Here is a 22,020-nt window from a genome sequence, read left to right on the forward strand (position 1 = left end):
ATCGTCGAGGGTATCACCAGCCCAGTAGTCAATACTGCGGTGTTGACATGCATATCAATAATGTGGTCAGTTTTTTATAAATTTCCTGTTTACAAAACTTTGAATTTTTCAAAAAAACTAAGGATTTTCTTATCCCAGGCATAGATTACCATAGCCGTATTTGGCACAACTTTTTGGAATTTTGGAACCTCAATGCTCTTCAACTTTGTACTCGTTTGGCTTTATAAATATTTTGATATGAACGTCACTGATGAGTCTTGTGTAGACGAAACGCGCGTCTGACGTACTAAATTCTAATCCTGGTACTTTTGATAACTATTCAGCGTGTTTGCTGACTTTATACACCATACACTCTAAAAAGATGAAATACTGGAGTTTCGACAGTGTAAGCGTCTACTACTTTGAATGCATCATTCGGCCATGTGAATTCGCATTCAATCTAAATGTCACAATCCGGAAATGAACACACTCGGGACAGATCAGACGACTTCATTGATATTTACAAATCTAAGACAGCGAATACAGGTCTTAATTCTTAAAAACATAATTGCAATGATGGGTTTTTATGTATGACTCAAGACCAGTTTATGGTACTGAGTGTGCACAGATAATGCATGGGAGACAACTAAAAAGTAACAATGGAATTATTGGTTAAACCCTATAATGTCTTGGTAAACTGGAGACTTTCATTAACAACAATGGCAGCCATCCTTAGTGTACATTTAGTAAGAATGGTCACGTTTGTCAAAATTCAATCAGATATATGGTGAAACCATTTTTTCTCAGAGAAACTTCTGATCTATGCTATAGGAAGTAATGAGAATAAAAAAGATAAATAAATTTATGGAGAAAACAACCTCTTTTGAAATGAACAATATAATTAAAATGGAAAGAAACTTGAAGAAACGAACAAAAAGTTGAATAAAAATTGATAGTAGGAAATTTTGTTATTGTTAGATGTGGACCGATAAGTATTTAACTGATAAGTTAATTAAATATTGAACAAAAAAGATATCTTAATACTTTTTAATTTTACGAAGAAAAAAAAAACAAAACTAAATAACAAAAATACCGAAGTCCAAGGAAAATTCAAATCAGAAATTCCTTTATATAATGGCAAAATCAAAAGCTAAAACACATCAAACGAATGGATAACAACTGTCATATTTCTGGCTTGGTAAAGACATTTCCTAGTGTAGAAAATGGGGGATTAAACCTTGGATTTTATAGCAAGCTAAACCTCTCAAATGTACGGCAGTCACATAAATTTCAATTAAATTGACGACAAAGTGTGAACAAATCAAACAATCAATTCATTTGTCGTTATTTTTCAATTGTTATTTTTGCTGTGTATACAGTTTTCCCTTTTTTTATTACATTTCTGAAGATTATTGCAAAAACAAACCGCCCCAGAAAAATGTATAATCAAACCGCATGCTAGCACTGAAGAGTAAATATGGCTTTAATTTATCAGTGTGAAGTAAACTTATACTTTTCTTTATATAAAACATTGGATGTAGTTGACTCTAAGTATGGACAATGAAATATAACTCCAATTTCAAAGATTACTTTTCAAATATATTTAGAACAGATAACAGATTCATGCACCTTGCACAAGTTATGTTATTTTCATGACATGTATAACATCATTTTATGACTTGAATATCTAAGCATATATTTCAGTTATACAATTCTGGAAAATGTTCATGGATAGGATGTTTAGAATAATATGAGCAATGCTTTACAGATTGTGTATCTCAAAAGTAGTGCTCATCCTTGGAAGATATAAAGATATCAAGTCAGTCTACAGGGTTTTGATTGCATTTCATTCAATCTTTACCAAAAATGCAAATAATTCATTTAAGGATTTGAATGACATTTTTTTTTCAACTTATTTGTAGACCTCATCGGATACCTTGTGAACTATCAGTCCACGTGGGTATCATCAGCAATAACTCTAATATTGGTTTGTTTTTTTTTCAAACACAGTCATGTGATTCCACAATGCGATTTTGTTCATTTTCGCATTTTTGCCATAATCTTGAAAACTACAATAGTTATCAAAAGTACCAGGATTATAATTTTATACACCAGACGCGCGTTTCGTCTACATAAGACTCATCAGTGACGCTCAGATCAAAATAGTTAAAAAGCCAAACAAATACAACAGTGTCATCAATATTATATTAAGAGGACATAACTAACACACGATTCATGGTCCAGTATTCCAGAACACCAACATACAGGCCACTCCTTCTTCTAAGATTGTAAACAGATATGGAACAGCTTATCTTTGGTGTAAATTACCTTCCTAGATGATGTCAGACAGTTGAACTGTAGTTTTTTTTTTTGTGTCCATGTCACGGAATAGAAGTTCCTTCATAATATAAGTTCCAAAAGGAAAATTAAATATTACAGTATATGTTCCTAACGGAATAAAAGTTTCCATTAAAACTTCCGTTAGGTGGAACAAATATACTTTGACATTAGAGCCAAAAGAACTAATTAGCTAGACACGTCCACAACTTTCACAACAGGGACACAATCTTCTGTTTATCTTGTAGGATTTTTTGTACATAAACTACTTTTACCAATTGCCCTAGTGCTTGGCGAAGACTGTATTCGAAAGAGAGAGGATACATACACCTAAACAGTTATATCAGTAATAGAAGATCTACAAGTAATTGGAAATGAAAGAAAATTCTAGTCGACTCATTTTAGGACTTCATATATCGATTTAATCCAGTTTGACTTATGGCTATAATCTTAAAGAATTAAAATGGCTATAATCTTTAAAAGAATTTAACAAAAATGTAAAAATGTGTCCTTCTAAACTGATCTGGAAGATAAGATCTAAAAACAAATAAGTTGCGAAAACTTAAAGTGTTAACCAACACCTTAGATTCTTTATTGCCATTTTTAACCATTTTTATTGGAGCTGGGTTTTTTTGTTTGTTTGCTATTATTATAAGAAAAATAGAGAGAACCATTAAAACAATAATGATACATTTATGTAAGAATGGACTATTTATACTCTCAACTTTGTTAAAGACTTGTTCTCAGCATTTATTCTTAATCTGACATTTATTTCAAAATGATATCAAATAAAGACAACAGTAGTATACCGCTGTTCAAAAGTCACAAATCGATTGAGAGAAAACAAATCAGGGTTAAACTTAACCGAGTGGAACAAATCAACTATAAGAGGAAAACGACGAAACAACAGAAATACTGAAGTGCAACAAAAAACAAACGACAATGTAACATACAAAGAAACGAACTATTACATAACAACTGCCATATTCTTGACTTGGTACAGGACATTTTAAGAAAATATGGTGGAGTGAATCTGGTCTAGCCATATTCTCGCGCTTTATGGCTATGTTAAATACACAGCTAAAATGACAACCTTTCGCTCCCCCCCTTTTTTTTCTAATGATAATTTGTGGAGTCTCAAATCACAGGCCTTTGTCTCCGAAAAAAAAAAATATTACCTGTAGACTTTTCATATAGCACTATTATATCAAATAATATAGGTAACAATCTCAGAGACAGGTGCCTGTGATCTCCATTGATCAGTATTTAATTTGCTCTGACTTACTCTTATGTTGATAAAACTATATATCATATATCTGTGTAAAACAACAAAACTTGTTCGCATCTTTTTATTCCAATTCCGTCCCTGTTAGTTCTAAGTGGGTTTCCAATATTGGTAATTTCAAAATAGATTAAATCTCCAGAAATCCGTGAAATCAGATCTCATCGAATTCTGTATAGCATCTCGTTTCTTTGGATCTAGATCAAACATATCAGTGAAACAAAAGTGTGCGAAAGATAGCTGCTTCTTTTTCCAATGAGAGTATCTAGTTAACTATTACAGGCCTTTCTTGGAATAAATGACTCGTCAAGTTTAAACACTTTTTGTTCTTTTTTTTTCTTTTTGAGTTGCCTCTCTTGTCTCATCTGTGCACATATTTAATACTTCAAGCTTTGTGTAATGATATCTATAAAATCATTATTCCAATTCTTTTTAGGTTGAAGATGATAAAATGGAAAGAATAAAGTATTTTGAGTAAACGTTAATTGGGCCAGTAACCCAAGTACCTTAGTTAACCATTGTAGGCAAGAAATAACTTAACTGCATAAGCAATTGCAAGAGAAATCAAATTTTAGTTACAACAACAAATTAAATACACAAAAGAGTTTATGTATAGAAACTGACTATATCCTAGATATGATAAAACGTAATCTTGCGTCTACTGCTCTCTCAGCTGGCCTGACTGGAGAAACCCGGACCCAAGGCAAGTAATCACGTACATTCATTTATAGAAGTCTTTCAGTAATAAAAGTCTCGATGTCAAGTTCTTCAGGTATATTTTGCAAATATCGTGTTTTAAGTTTCACAACTAGACCGTACAGAACAGATACAACTAGTTAATTATACCCGATTACAGCAGAGCTAATAGTTTGTTTGTGCAGGCAAAACTAGCAGAACATAAAAAATCTGGTGCATTACTAATGCTGAAGCTAATAGTTTGTTTGTGCAGGCATCACTAACAGAGAAGACAAATCTGGTTAATTATACCCGATTACAGCAGAGGCAGTCGTTTGTTTGTGCAGGCATCACCAACAGAACAGACAAATCTAGTTTATTATACCCGTCTACAGCAGGGGTAGTCGTATGCACTTTTCACTTTTTGGTATTTCCTATTACCAAGTATCCTCTCTATTCTCTATTATGTATGAACGAACGTCATGTATAATTGAAATTATTTACTGCTTTTTGAATGGTATAACAAAATCTCAACACAAATATGAACGTTCTACTGCTTTATATGAACAATAATGTTTGTATTTTGCTTTTTCCACAATCATTATTCTTGGTTTTATTGCAACTCTTAAATGTTACGAAGGCCATCATGAGTTAGCAGACCGATATGTTTCCATTGTCGTAACCATATTAAATCGAGTCATCTTTTCTCTGAAAGTGACCAAGCGAATTAGACCTATCACCTGGTCTGTTCTTTCATAAGCAATTCGACGGGTGCACATATGGAAAATTATTTTTAAACTCTACTAGACTGAGTCTAGTCATTTGACATATTCATCTAAATATCCAATGCCATTTACCAGATCCAGTTTAATAGTCTATAAGTTACACGATGAGAATTGGTTGTCTTTCTTGTTTGTTTTCGTTCTGAAAATTAAAGTGGTTTTTTTTTTTTTTTTTTTTTTTTTTTTTTTTTTTGTAAAGGGGTGGGGTAGTATATATAAAGATTTAATTAGTAATTTAATATTTTGCTATTATTTATTATTTATTATTAAGTGCTTTGTAATAATCTCACATTGAACTCGTAACTTGATTTGAAATTTATAATCGTTCAATTCAACAAAAATAAAAAAGTTAATCATAGGTTAAAGGTTTACTCTGATTCAATTATAAGTCAATTCAAAGAGAAACACAAAACATTTCTTTTCATTGACTTCCTCGCGTCTTCAAAAAATATTAAACTAAACCTTTTTGTTAGAAAAATGCTATACCAAATTACCAAGCACCTGCGATTGGCGGATGTTTCAATGCCGTTCCGTCACACAGTTCTAAATTTAGTTAGTCAGCTAGAAAATGTCAATACACAACAGATCATGTCAGAATAAGTTGAGATTTCAACACAATGTCACCGTTTACGATTATTCTTACAATTTCTTTAGTGTTAGGATTCTTACCTAAGACAAATTCACATTTGAATTTATTTCTGGACCCGAAAGAGACATTGCGGTTATTGGGTGAGTTGTTTACTTTGTAGTTTCTTGCAATACACATTTGTTTATTGTCTGCTACACAGCATGGATGATACACTGATTTCTTCAAGGTTACTTTGCATTGTTTTTGAAAAGAATATTTAATAAAATGTTTCACTTAAAACAAAAAAAGAAGTACATTTTGTCAAAACATAAAAATGTAATTCTAGCCTTAACACTGTCATTACTGTGTTATAGTAATCTTAGTTATAGCTTTAGTGGCTTATTTTAATTTAAGAGATATATAGAACAATAGATTGTTGTGATATTTTGATTGCAAAATTTTAAAAAAGTGTTTCAAAAAGAAAAAGTTAAGGAAGATAATTAAAATATGTTATTTTTGATAACTTTAAACATTGTTAAAAAGGCTAATTATACATTTGTAATAATGATATTAATAATAATAATAAGGATTTGGATAGTGACTTTACAAATCCTAGAGAAAATAAAAAATAAGAATTAACTAAGTAAGGAATCATATAATTTTTTCAACTTATTTTGTTCACAATTGAATATTTCTATTACCTAAAAAAGATTAAAAAAATGCATGACATGTAATGTAAGTTTATTTTTATGAAACAAAATTATATTAAAATGAAATTACTTATTTAACTGTATATGTTTGTTTAGACTTTAAAACAATGTATTTTTGTACATATTAGAATTTGTAGCTGTAATATTCTAAGATTTCTTTTTTTGTTACACACAGGTTTACATGTATCTCGGATAAAAAAAATTATAAGGATTGATCTAGATGCTGCTATAACTTAATACCATATTAATGGGTCAAATATTTAATTGATCGGTTGCGCTTTTAATTAAAATTTTCCCATCATGCATCTCAAAGTGGGAATGTTACAAAATTAAAAAGAAATTAATACATGTACATTTACATATACATGTGCATATTCTTGAAAGTTGTGAATTGTCTAATTGAATTATAACCTTTATTGTAAAAGCCACATAAAACATTGCCTCATTTTGCTTTGGAATCTTTGTTCTTGTCATTTGCTAAAACGGAAGCTTTTCTATTTGCATTCAATGATATATTTTTTCTTTCTTTGGTTTTAGAATTTTGCAAAATATTCATAGAATAGAAATATTCTAGCATTTAAACTCAAAATTTTATAAAACTTTGTAATACACATGTACATAGACTTCCTTTTTTTTTTTTTAAAACAGTTGGTTTATATGTTGGATATAACATAAAGGTTGGACAGGTCAATACAGTACTATACCTTTACTATTGTAATGATTATTTACCTCAAATTAGAGATTTTTCTAAAAAAAAAAAGCTCTATCCAAAATGCATATTAACATCTTTATGTTGGCCAAAATTCAAAAGTTTCCTGTTGGGATTATTAAAGTAAAATGAGTTTAGAATTTCCTGCTAACAATTAGCCAATCTTCATACAAGTACCTCATAATTTAAAACATAAGTTATTATGACTACATATTGTCTAAGTGCTTGTAAATTTCTGTTAAATCTTCATCATAAAATTTAGTGTGTGTGGCACCAGCACTTGTATCTGAAAAAATTACCTATATCCCTTTGTATAACATTAAGGTATACAGGTTATTGTTTTCAGAGACAAGTGACTGTGGTTTGTGTGTGGGAGGATTGAAAGAAAACCAAAGTTACTTTTGTTAACATGAACATTTTTTTATTTTTTATTTTTGCACCTGTGTTTTATTTATCCAGGTCCTCATGACTAAATACCTTCCATTCCAATGATTTTGATATACATGTTTATGATCTAAAGAATTGTTGTATAGTTTCTAATATTTTATATCTGCACATGTTTTTTTTTACACTTTTTGTGTAGATTGTCATGCACATATTTTTGTTCAGGCGGCAAAACAAGTTATATTTTTATAAATCTTCAAAATTTCACTAATTTATGATTTAAATTTCTGAAAATCCTTTTAACATACACGTTTGTTCATGCAAAAAGACAAATTAAATTTAGGATTTTAGGATGTTTCTGGGAACTAAGATGTATGCTTATGTGAATCTTGAGATATATAAAAATGAATACAGAAAAGAGCCTGCAATTTAGCCCTCTGTCCAGCATGCAGTTTTAAACTTATAAATGTATTGCCAATAAGGCAAACAATGTTAAACCTCATACAAATCAGACCCTTGTCTGCAGACTCCTGCTAATGTCAGTAAATTAAAAGAGATTATTGAAATTCAATGAATTAATGCCTGATCAGCAACTATGTAACCTTGTTTAAAAATCTGAAGATTTTTTTTGTTAAAACAAATCTGAACAATTTAGGTGATCCAGATTTTGACTTCTGACTGGTCTAATCTAAGAAGAAAAACCACAATCTGTATCTGCAAATTGCTGCAAACTGCAGGCATTTATCTCTGAAAAAAATCCCAACTTTTGATAAATAAAATTTTACTTATTAAACTGCTATTTGTTTGGCAGGCTTAAATATGTAGTTTCTGTTGCAATTGCCCTACCGTTGTCAAATTTGAAATATTATACCAACTTGGATCAGTTGAGGCATTTTTGGTTTTTTTTATTTAAGGACTGCTATCTATGGAATAGTTGTAACATCTCAACTGCCACCACCTTTGGAAGTTTAGAGTTGTGTCAGTTCACATCGCAAATAACTATTTTTATTTTGGCATATCTTTGTAGTCATTGCGCCTTGTTTGGAACTTTTAAAATTGTACCAGCGTCTGTGATGTTCGCTTAAATTGTATAAATTTCATGATTTTGATAGTGTCTCAGTTTGAATATATTGACATGATTCATTTGACATCGTGCTATTATTGAAGAAGGATATCTGTTATCAAAAATATCTAATATTTGTTCATTTTATAGTTATTATATGGCAATGTTGTACCCTTTTTGACTTGTAATATATTATATTTTGTAGTGTACAGTATCATAACATGATCCATCTCCCTGTTAGATTAATCGTTGACTATTTATTCAGTCATTTAATACTTTTACATAGCATATATATTCGTCAACAAAAATTTTTTTGAGACAAGTGCCTGTGATGCAACCACTTACATGTACTAAATTAGTACTGACTACTATAACCAAAAATGAACACATACATCTGGTGTTTTTTTCAGTCCATATGAAGCAATCATTTGTTTCATAACTTAAATATTGAAAAAAAATTGGCAAGGAATCCATGTTCTGATATACACTAGAACTGGTACCTGCCACCTCAGGCAAAACATATTTAACAAGATAAATGTAAGTTTCTATCACCAGCAAGGCATTGGTGAATTAATACAAGGAAATACCAGTTATTAAATTGATGAAATAAATTTAAATAATGTTTTAAATGATGATAAATGGAGGTCAAGTTCAAAAATATTAATTGATGATTTTTGCTTAAATACTGTTCAGGAGTTCTGGTCCTTGACAGATTGAAAGATGGCACTTTTTGTGTGCAATAACTTGTGAACCTTATAGCTATAAAATTCAATTTTTCTCATTTCAGATTTCATAAAAAAAATAAAATTTCTTCAAACATTTTTTTGAGAGGATTAATATTCAACAGCATAGTGAATTGCTCAAAGGCAAAAAAAATTTTTTAAGTTCATTAGACCACATTCATAATGTGTCAGAAACCTATGCTGTGTCAACTATTTAAACACAATCCAAATTTAGAGATGAATCCAGCTTGAATGTTGTGTCCATACTTGCCTCAACCGTTCAGGGTTCAACATCTGTGGTCGTATAAAGCTGCGCCCTGCGGAGCATCTGGTTCTTATATGTCACCGTTATGAAACTTATATTTGATATTGTTCTTCCATAGAGAAATATGTCGTTTAATTAACATTAAATATACCTTCTTGCTCCAGGGTTTGTTTAGGTAATTATGCGCATGCGTATAGTTTTCTTGACTTCTTCAAGGGGTATTAGATTGAATGGTTGCTCTGGGTTCCCCACTCTATTGTTTAATTTAAAACTCATGGGATCCTTTATATGTATGTCTGCTATTAAGGGTTATTGTTGTTGCATAATTTTAAATCATATGCATCATTTAAATTAAAATAAATGTAGTTCACATCGTAGAAGTATTACTACAACACCCCTTCAGGCGAAATGGAGTCTTCTATATTATCGTTTCGAGTTGTCTCCCTTCCGGAAGTAACTTCTGTCAATTCTGAGAGATCAAAATAGTTGAGAAAAATTAACTTGTTCTGTCGATTATCTTCATATTATCTTGAAAACGATCGCAATTTAAACCGAGGAATGTGTACGGAAAGGAGTCATGACCACTGACCCAAAGGAAATTAAATATTCAAAGAGTTAGGAATGGGTTCCTCTTAGAATTAACGTAGGAATATAGGTGATAAGATACGAAGTGAAATACTTTTCTGACTCTGAGTCTCAGTGACTTGTGGAAAGTAAACTTGGAATTGATAGTACAAAAATAAAACACAAAAGGCCTAAATACATTGTTCATACACTTGTATCCGGGATTGGCTATTAGTATTATGTAACTATTCAGATTACGTAAATTACATTTTACATGTGCAGTTGAATTAGTTTTGAAAATAATATTATCCAGCTACATGTATACATGTGTCAATGAAAACAATGGCAATCATATCCCTCAGAGCAATCTGCTCTTTGATTGTGTTTTTACTTTGAATTGTATTTCCTGATGGATTAAGGAGACTTGAAAAAACATACAATGATTCTTACATAAAAAAACCACTAAATTCTGTATAGATACATTTATGTAAGACAACAAAAAATACAGACATATATATGTATATATACATTGTAAGTAAAACAATTCTAGTGATTGTTAAAAAAGACTTAATGTATAAATAACTCTTTTGAGTAAAGTTAAGAAGGCTGTTAAATACTTTTAGTACTTTAGAAACTTGACTTATTTTATAGTCATGTCTTTGCCAATAATAATTTGCTTTCCCCTCTTCAGCTGCTGAACTTTAACTGTATTTCACTGAGAACCTACCATATGATTTTTTTTGTTGAGAAATGAGCTTCCACCTTTTTACATGGAGGTCCCTTTAGTTTGTTCTTTAACTCAGTTTTTGTCCTGAATTTGTAGTGTAGAGGGCCAGGTGGATTTATGAGAATGACATGAATAGTTTATTACAAGGCATGCCATGGTTATTACTAAATATTCATACTGGAATGATGTAAATTGCAATGGAATTGATTCACTGAAAGAAAATGAACCTTATATTCTCATTTTTCTGCTGTTATTTGTAAAATTTTATGTAATAAGAGATAAAATTTATTGGCAGCATGTTTCAGCTCATAAAAGTTTGCTGTATAACACAAATTTAAGCTGTTTTCCTACATGCTGTAAATTTATTCTTTGCATGCCAACCATTACAATTTGCACTTGCTTGGGAATTTAACTTCATTCAATAAAGATGTACATCATAATTGATATATTTGGGATCATTGGAGAAGCTATCATATGTAGACAATTTTGTTTTTATTTTTGGAAACATATGGTATTTGTATTACAAACATGTTTTAGATTGCATTGTCCTTGCTCTGTTTTCTGCAATTATCCATTTACTTAAAGATATATATATATATATATATATATAATATATATATATGTGATTTAATGGTAAAACTGTATCATGCTATATAGTCAACTTTTATTTCTGGGGGTTCATGCTTATATATTGGCGAGTTTTGGATGTGTCTATGGGCCACTCGATATCTCTCGGCCGGAAGTCAGAATAAAATTCTCGGAATGTCTCGAAAGTTTTCGGTCATCTATATAGGTCTTCACAGGTTGTTATCTACGTCTTTGATATGGTCCCTTGATGACGCAATTATATTTGTTTTAAAACGACCACTGTACACTGTGTGTATCTGGGTCAATTATAACGTTGTATTGTCTGATGTCTCAATAACATGTAAACAAATTATGTTTGAAGATTTAACCACGGGATACTGTGTATTTCATCATAGACTTACGGGATAGAACATTCTGTTTAAAATGTTAATTTTAGATCGGAAAACAGAAAGATAATATTCTTATCAAAAGAATTTAATTCAATCGGAATCAAAGAAATATATAAAAAATATATAATACTTTATTTATGTTTCTAAAGAAACTAACAATGATTGAAATCAGAATATTTTCAGAGTTTCAATTAAGAAATAAGTATTTTATATGACAAGATACTCTGCTTTGGTATTTTTAAATATTCATTTGTAAAGAAAACATAAAAATTAAATCCAAATAAATTCTTGCATCCTACAAAAAATGTTTATAAACAATAATCATTATATTTCTACGTTAATTATTTCATTCCATTTTAGTATTTAGCCGGGTTTTATGAGTAATTATTATTTATTTTTTTGTATTATAATATATCCATAAAACGGAAAGTAAAATAAATTTATTAAATATTTAAATTTTAAACGGTCGTGAACAAAAATACTTGTGTGTTTTCAATTCATAAAGCATGATTTTAAATCCTTGCAGCTCACAACAACCGCAAAAATAATTTACAATAATCACAATAAAATTTAATTACAACCATAATGTTGATTATTTTATACTGTTTTAGTATGGATTTAGAAGTCTTTGCTTATATTTTGTATAGTAATATATTCACATAGTGGAATGTTAGAATTTAAAAGAAGATTCATTCGATAAATAAAATGTCCATCCGTAAATACTTGACGTTCGTGTTTATTGATATTATATATATTCAAAAGAATTTGAAAAAAAAAAATTACTGACTGGATCGTTATTTTATTATAAAATTTTAATTCAATTTTTGTTTGTTTGTTTTAATAGTTTAACCTTATAGCATCTACATATTTGTACTATGGTACGGTTTTGAATTGTATTCATTGTGTTGACCAACTATCCTACACGTCTTGATTCATTCACATTATAGATCACATTTCAAAAGCACACTATCGGTTTGCGTTCTCACAAATTCCGGATAAAATGTCAATGAATCCTGAGTCAAAACATTTAGTGTAGGCCGTTTGACATTCGAATTCAACTATTAGATTAAGATATGTGATGACGCAAATGTGTATTCTTTTCCTGAGCTTTCTATTTACTATTTTGTGCGCTAAAATACTACTTGCATGCAATACTATTAAATTCACTCGTGAAAGCTTATTTTCGTTTTTGTTATCTAAATTCAGGACACGGCAGAAAGAGCTTTACATATGACTTTCAAGCACGATCATTACTAACGGTATTCTAACCTCGAATTGTTTCTCTTTTGTTTCTTTTTTGAGTCACTGTCCTATTATAAACTTTGACCTTTTCGAAAAGCTAAGGATTGTCTACCCAGGGAATAGATTCCTTAACTTTGTAATGTATTTAGCCTTTTAACTTTTTTCATTCGAGCGTCACTGATGCTTTTTTTGTAGACTTAACTCGTGTCTGGCGTACATCATTTTAATTCTGGTATCTTTTTATATCTACATACCTTTTTATATATTTTTTTTAAAGTGTGCACAGGTTTATAAACTTCAGAATTAAGAAATTCTTCGGCAAAACTAAGTTTCCCTGTAGAATGTTTGAATTGATTTAAGTAAAATCAGGAAATCCTTAAAGTTTGAGATGTTTTATGAGACCAAAATAAGTCTCTTCATAAGAGGTCCCAATCAATTGCATGCCACAGGTTTCACCGCATACAACATCTAACATGAGTAAAGACAGCTTCAAATACGAGTTGGATATGATAGATAAAATAAATGCATCCTGAATTCCAGATTATAAAGCAAACTGAGTGCATAAAATATTGCGATAGGTTTGTGCAATTTGCATAAGTCATCTGGTTAGTCGGATTGCCAAAGGGTTATAATCGAAAAAAAAAAATATGTGCATTCCCAAGTGATAAATATAATAGTCGAGCTTTAAAATAGCTATTCAGATAGAAGCTGTAAATATATACTTTCAACTGGCTTCTTCTTTGCACAGTCAATTATTTCAATTCAAAAGCAAACACAAATTCACCAACAATCTTTTGGTAACCCGGCAGTCAGCGGTCTTAGGTTCATGTATTGCTTTTCTTTTTTTAAAGAAAGCAACTTGTTTTTGTTATATTACTGTACATAGTCAGCGATAGTAGAACAAATCTGCCAAAATTTGTAAGGTTTGACTTTCTTTCCTGATATTTGTGTGTTTCATTGAGGTAAAGTAGATAATGTTACTCAGCATTCGGGGGCACCGACCTGTAAGATAGGTTGTCTGTTTTTAAAGACCTGTGTTCTCCCCAGGATTTTTGTATATTGCTGTTGTAAGCGTGGTATCCCAAGGATTTTTGATAAGGCTGTGGTTAGCACTGGTTATAAGATGGATTTGCATTTTCAATAAAGGCTATCATATATTCATTTGATAGAAATTCTCCTTTTTTTACTTTTTTTAGGTGGATTGCTAATAATGAATGCTATTTACCAATTGAAATATCAATAACTGCCACTTTTTAAATGTATATTACTTAGACTGTAAGTTGGCCTTTAGATATCCATCTGTTGATTCTCTCAGATGTTGGTTTGTTGCCTTACTGACATAAACCCTTAACCTCTTTTTCTTCACAGGAAAAATTTGAAACTTAATCAATTTTTAGCAGTATTCTGTGTAAATTTCTTCAGTTTCTAGTCCACTTCTAGAACATGTGTATACACTGAAGATATAGATCTAACTTAATGTATATATTTGAGGATTTATGAGGGCATGCAGCTACAAGTACAATTATAAAAATTATTAGTCAAACACATTGTTACTGACTAAAAATGAATAAATTAATCTAGATGTATGTTTTTTTGGGGGAATATTTTTATAAAGGATTATTTGTATGTCACTTGTTGGCAAGTTATGTTTTGTTTGATATTCATTGTCTCTGAAAGCAGTCATCTTCCACAACAGAGGCTGGGTGACTCCTCAACACATAACACATTAGACAGGGTTACCTGGTGATTAGTTTAATCATGCATCTGCTAAACTTACGACCAACTGTTGGAAGTCCTGACAGCTAGTCAAGGTTGTTCCAGCACCCCCTTAGTAGTAATAGTAGTAAAACTCATGTGAGAACATGATGTCAATACAATGTATCACACCCTTTAGTTCATGTGCGAACATAACCTCTTACCAAACCCCCCTTAGTAGTGTAACATATTATATGATAACATAACATCCATATCACACCCATTTAGTAGTATAACTCATGTGAGAACATGATGTCGATACAATGTATCACACCCCTTAGTATTATAACTCATGTGCGAACATAACCTCTTACCAAACCCCCGTAGTAGTGTAACATATTATGTAAGAATATAATGTCAATATCACACCCCTGAGTAATATAACTCATGAGAACATAATGTCCATATCACACCACCTTTAGTAGTATAACTCATGTGAGAACATCATGTCCATATAACCCCCTTAGTATAACTCATGTGAGAACATAATGTCCATAGCACACCCTTTAGTAGTATAACTCATGTGAAAACATGATGTCCATATCACACCTCCTTAGTAATATAACTCATTTGAGAACATGATGTCCATATCACACCCTCTTAGAAGTATAACTCATGTGAGAACATGAGGTGCATATCACACCCTCTTAGTAGTATAACTCATGTGAGAACATGAGGTGCATATCACACCCTCTTAGTATAACTCATGTGAGAACATGATGTCCCTACCACACCCTCTAAGTAGTATAACTCATGTGAGAACATGATGTCCATATCACACCCTCTTAGTAGTATAACTCATGGGAACATTATGTCCATAGCACACCCCTTAGTAGTATAACTCATGTGAGAACATTATGTCCATAGCACACCCCTTAGTAGTATAACTCATGTGAGAACATGATGTCCATATCACGTCCCCTTAGTAGTATAACTCATGTGAGAACATGATGTCTATAGCACACCCCTTAGTAGTATAACTCATGTGAGAACATAATGTCCATAGCACACCCCTTAGTAGTATAACTCATGTGAGAACATGATGTCCATATCACACCCCCTTAGTAGTATAACTATGTGGGAACATGATGTTTATATCACACTCTCTTAGTAGTATAACTCATGTGAGAACATAATGTCCATATCACATCCCCTTAGTAGTATAACTCATGTGCGAATACATAATGTGTTGATATCACACTCCCTCATGTGAGAACATAATGTCCATATCACACCCCTTAGTAGTATAACTCATGAGAACATAAAGTCCATATCACACCCCTCCTTAATAAGTATTATTTTAACATGTTAAGTTGAGTGCTACATGAAAAATGTATTGGACTTTGATTATCAGCACTATAATTAACCTGTCAGTACCAGAGTTTACAATCATACAATATGTAAAGTGTTCATTTCAATCATCTCAAAGTTTGGATAGCTTTGTAATCCTTTACATCAATATACCATTTTGTTTGAAAAGATAAACCAAATTTCTGACATGTATTGTTAGTTTATAAGCCCAAACATACAAAGTCTGTCTTAGAGCTTGTTTATGTAATTAAACCTTCCAATAAATATTTACTTTACAAATTTTAAACCTGATAACCTCAGAAAACAGTTAATAGAAAAGACACATTGAGAGATCAATAAGAGGAAATTATAATTTTGATTGACTTGATTTAAAATTGATAGCTAGTATATTTACAAGTAAAAAAAATCAGCTTATCTCAAACTAAATGAATTGGAAAAATATAGCTACAGCTGAAATCATAGTATTTAGCTTTACCATTCTAGCAAATATAGCATCATGCATGTTAGTGATTTGATTCTGAAATGGAAAAATATACAACAAAAGTTTTGAAAATTGATCGTCCGTTTTATCATTGGAGAAGACAGTTTTTTGGTTACAATTGAGGCTCTTGAAGTGGTCCTCATTTAGAAGACAGAATAGGACAATGTCCATTCATGCTCTAAGAGTACAGATTTTTCTCATTTAAACAATAAATTCTTCAGACACACTGTAGGCCTTGAATAACATGTAAAGAAATGTATCATTGGATATGAAAACACCTAACTATATATCATGTGATATCTTTTTGTAAATCTTTATATAATGTAAAATAAGTGTTGAATTTTAAACCTGATATATCTTTTGGGCAATTATCAGAAAATGGATCTAAATCTATTAGCCATCAGGTCCATTTCAGTGTTTAACATCAATCTGATCAGCAAAAATTCTAACCCTGGAACAAAAACAAAAATAAAATTTGCAGACTCTTTAGCATTATTTAATTTTGTAAGAATAAAATCAAATGATGTCGTCTCTAGTGAGCTATTTTACTGATGTAGAATTTTAGATTCTTTATTACATAGTAAGATAGGGTTACTGGGCAGAGTGTTCAAAGTTGCTACTACTGTAATCACTAGCCAGTTAACACTGAGGTGAGTTCGAACCCTGCTCATGGGGGTACACTCGACTCCAATCTTAATTGACTAGGATTGTCAGGGATTGTCAGTTTTCCTATCGAAGGTTGTGGTTTTCTCTTGGCACTCCCGCTTCCTCCATTAATAAAAAACTGGCAGCCATGAAATAGCCAAAATGCAGTGCCTAAAAGTGGTGTTAAAACACCAAAAATTAAAAAAAATCAAATCAACTTTTAAAAACAAAGCAATTTCTTTGACAAATTCACAAGCTGATATTGCTCAAATTTCCATAAAATTTTACAGTGCTAATTTCATGATGGAATTCTATATGAGTATAGTACAATGTTTAGCTAGCTATAAAACCAGGTTTATTTCACAATTTTTTGTAACCTTATAAAAGGACAAAGTAAGAATGGATCCTTGTTGCACATGCTAAAACATGGATTTATATTATGTAATTATTTTATAAACTTCACTAAACTTGTATGACAGATTCCCTAAATTTTTAATTATGAAAAGACAGGTGTTAACTCTCAAGTCAGTATCATGTTTTACTGCACTTCAGGGACAAGTTTTTATGCATGTAAAATTATTTCATAATTATTTATTAGGTGAAGATCTAACGTGAAATAATTTTCATATGCAATAAATATTTTTTATAGACAGTAACTTGAACAAAGTCTTGACATAGAAAAACCAATGAAAAGGATTCTAACAAAGGGAGTTAATTTAATACCAAATTATTTTTGACCGTTTTTTTTTTTACAAACTTTTAAAATTTGATACTCAATTTATATTCTGAATTGCATTACAGAGATAAAAGAAGCTTACATTTGCATATTAAATGGTAGCTATTCTATATCATTTTAAAGCATAAGAAACTTGACAAGATACAGATCTTGAAATGAAATAAGTTTTATAGAGTAGATGCAATCTTTTATATAAGATGCATGATCTTGAACAAGTATCTTTTGACAAGATATTTTACAGTTTTTTCCCTATCCTTATGGCAGGTAATACACAGGTGTTTGGTGATATAACTTTAATCTGGTACATTTTAGGGTGGTAGTGTGATTAAATAAATAATTACCCCTCTTAAGCATGGCATTTTTGTGTCTTACTAATGATTATATAACTTTTCTATATTTTTTTCTATTTTGACTTTTTCTATAGTATTGAGATACATATGTCATTTTGCAAATACTAAATTGGTTTTATATAACTTTTTAGAAAACATTACCTGATTACCAGCGATATTATCATATTTTCTTGTATATATCATTTATTTAATTGACAATTTAAGTGATAAATTTGTTCAACATGAGAATGAAAAATTTAGTGATTTTTAAAGAAGAAAGTGACTGACTGAAATTAATAGTTTATTTAACAAATCTGATGTCATGTCAGATGACCTGTTGTGAAACAAGGACAGGTTTACAAGCTATTGAATACTTGGAAAATTGACAATCTCTAAAGTGGGATAAGAAAACATATATATGTTTTACTACATACTAGGACATTTTTGTATAAAAAGAAAAAAATGGAAATATGATCATAAAATAAGTTATCTCAAGCAAAAGGTACAGATAATTAGGTTGAATAGAATGTATTGAAGATTTATAAAAATTGTTGTCATTATTCTGCAATAAAAGTCTAATTATGGGCTACTTATTTTGGTAGATGATCTTTCACAGTTTCCTTGAGAGAGAAAAATTATAAAATTACAGAAACCTTTGACATGAATTATAGGACATTTGGAAACTAATATGATAATTAGCCACTAATTTAGGCTCTTTTCCTCCAATAAGATATATTTTACATTAGTGGTATAAAGTTAACAGCTATTATCTTGTCTATGCTGAAGACATCTTGGAACCTTAACAGATACAGCATTAGGAGAAAGTCAGTATTGTACTGAAGTATGATAAAGTTTAGTACTTTAGTTTCAAGTCAAGTTTTGTCTATATTATTTATAGGATGAAGAAAGTATATTTTTATGTAGATTTTTAAATAATTGTATAGACCATCAAAAGCATCCATAGTTTAACAATCACAAATAAAGCTGTTATTTTTTAGCAAAATTGTTTAACATTTTGTTCAGCCTTTTATAATTGACTATATGCAGTATGGGTTTTGCTTTCCAAGGGGGTGTTATTTGGACTCGAGAACTCAACTTTAAAAGTCACAATTTAAACAGAACATTGACTTTAACAGTGCTTATTTGTTTTCAAGGGGGAATTTGTATAAACCCCCAAAACCCCCCTGGCTACGTGTCCAGCATACAAAAATGATAGGGAGATATTTTTCGAGGAGATAAACTGTATTTGTCCTAATTTTATACATCTTTCAAATGAGGCAAAATTTGTTTGGTTATTTACTAATGAAAATTTGTCTATACTTAAATATTTAGGGAGCTATATTATTACATGTCTAGAAGTTAGACGAAATGTTAATTAATGTATGTAATAACAATGATAATTGTAATTGTCGAGCCTGCAACTTTTGTTGCAGAAAGCTCGACATAGGGATAGTGATCCGAGGGCTACGGCGGCTACGGCGGCGGCGTTAGCTAACTTCTTAAAAGCTTTATATTTTAGAAGGTAGAAGACCTGGATGCTTCATACTGTGTATATAGATGCCTCATGTTACGAACTTTCCGTCAGTCACATATCTTATGTCCTTGACCTCATTTTCATGGTTCAGTGACTACTTGAAAAAAAAGTTAATATTTTTTGTAATGTTAAATTCTCTCTTATTATAAGTAATTGGATAACTATATTTGGTATGTGCGTACCTTGCAAGGTCCTCATGCCCGTCAGACAATTTTCACTTGACCTCGACCTCATTTCATGGATCCGTGAACAAGGTTAAGTTTTGGTGGTCAAGTCCATATCTCAGATACTATAAGCAATAGGTCTAGTATATTCGGTGTATGGAAGGACTGTAAGGTGTACATGTCCAACTGGCAGGTGTCATCTGACCTTGACCTCATTTTCATGGTTCAGTGGTTATAGTTAAGTTTTTATGTTTTGGTCTGTTTTTCTTATACTATATGCAATAGGTCTACTATATTTGGTGTATGGAATGATTGTAAGGTGTACATGTCTAGCTGACAGGTGTCATCTGACCTTGACCTCATTTTCATGGTTCAGTGGTCAAAGTTAAGTTTTTGAGTTTTGGTCTATTTTTCTAATACGTTATGCATTAGGTCAACTATATTTGGTGTATGGAAATATTTTATGATCTATATGTCTGTTACGCAGGTTTTATTTGACCTTGACCTCATTTTCACGGTCCATTGCTAAGTGTTAAGTGTTTGTGTTTTGGTCTGTTTTTCTTAATTTATAAGCAATAAGTCAACTATATTTGTTGTATTGAAGAATTGTTAGCTGTACATGTCTGCCTGGCATGGTTCATCTGACCTTGACCTCATTTTCATGGTTCATTGATCCATGTTTCGTTTTCTTGGTTAATGTTGAGTTTATGTGACAGTTGTAATAAAGCTTTATATTTAGGTCTATCAACATAATATCAATGATTAGTAAAGAAGGCGAGACATTTCAGCGTGTGCACTCTTGTGATTTTATGGTTCTCATCCTGCCTGGAACTAAATGTATTTGATTTTTATAGAATGAAGATAATAACACCTATCTGAACTTTCTTAATGTTTCCTTTTATTATATAAAAATGTTTTTCTGTTACAAATCATGATGTATTGTTCTATGTGTACATGTTATGCTGCCCATCAAGGGCCCTTGATTTGAATAATAAAATATTCTTATTCTTATTCTTATTCTTATTCTGTATGTTGTAGGATGTTCAGTGACTTATAACTCGGCTTAACTCCATGTCGATTGAACTCTGTAGGACAGTTGTCTTGCCAACATACATTTGTTCTTCATCTTGAAATTTTTAAAAACATTCTACATAATGGATGTTCTTGTTGGAACAAACATTCTATACCCTTTAATCAGTTGGAAACGACTTAAACCCTTAAATCCATTAGAAACAAGTATATACCCATAGGGACAAATGCTTTAATATTTTCTACAGGATGCTCTTCATGGTCTTTTTCTTCTCTTGTCAACAATGGTCAAGTCTTGTCCTAGTCAATAAGTTTAATTCATATTTGGCATATTTAGCATGTGGGTACACCAACTCAGATGAGTATTTGTCCATGTAAACTTGTTTTAATGACTAAAGCTTATGACCTATTGACGATATGTCAACGATTTGGGCGAGTACGTGTAAGCAGTAATTGCTATGTATTATACCCTACAACTGTTATTAGTTAAACATGTTCTGTGTTATCAATACAATGACATGTTGTTAAATGTACCCAGTTAACTCCGTAGAATTCTATTGCCTTCATGGGGATCACCCGCCATGCTTTCAAAAGTTTAATCTGCGTATCGTTTGCAATCCAATGATTTTTTCATTGACGGCTATTGTTTAACTCTGGAGGAATTACACCTGCAAATTTTAAGTTGTAAACTCAGAATATGTATCACATGGATTTATACACCAGGGATTCCATTAAATATCACCTGTAATTGGGAAAATAAGTGGTGTTTTCTGTAAAATCTAAATCATTTAAGTCTGGCTATATTGAAAAAATTGATACACAATCTATTAATATTTTATTTGACATCTTGTGAAATGAAGATTAAATGCTTTCCAATACAGTAATGATTTCCCATAACCCATAATTTCTTAAGCCAGGCATACAATGTGCAGTTATACTGGGTAGACAATGGGGATCATAACGAAGGGGCCAATTAAAGGGGAGTCTTAGAAAGAATTTATCTAGGAAAGCTAAACATAAATGATGAAATAGAAGATGAAGAATGGTAAA

The 22,020-nt window shown here is 31.0% G+C and overlaps 1 protein-coding gene across 2 annotated transcripts in view; it reads left to right on the plus strand.

Annotated features, from left to right (window-relative positions):
* The first annotated feature begins 5,584 nt into the window (after positions 1 to 5,584).
* Positions 5,585 to 22,020, plus strand: part of LOC143067035 (tyrosine-protein kinase RYK-like) — a 57,950-nt gene continuing 41,514 nt past the window's right edge. The window contains exon 1 of one of the 2 annotated variants that reach the window (XM_076239972.1): positions 5,585 to 5,784. In XM_076239972.1, coding sequence (XP_076096087.1) covers positions 5,673 to 5,784 — 112 coding nt within the window. In that variant the 5' untranslated portion in view covers positions 5,585 to 5,672. The remainder of the gene's footprint in view (positions 5,785 to 22,020) is intronic. The other variant, XM_076239971.1, reaches the window with a different exon arrangement.

The sequence above is a fragment of the Mytilus galloprovincialis genome, chromosome 3, assembly GCF_965363235.1.
Source record: "Mytilus galloprovincialis chromosome 3, xbMytGall1.hap1.1, whole genome shotgun sequence".
Lineage (NCBI taxonomy): Eukaryota > Metazoa > Mollusca > Bivalvia > Mytilida > Mytilidae > Mytilus > Mytilus galloprovincialis.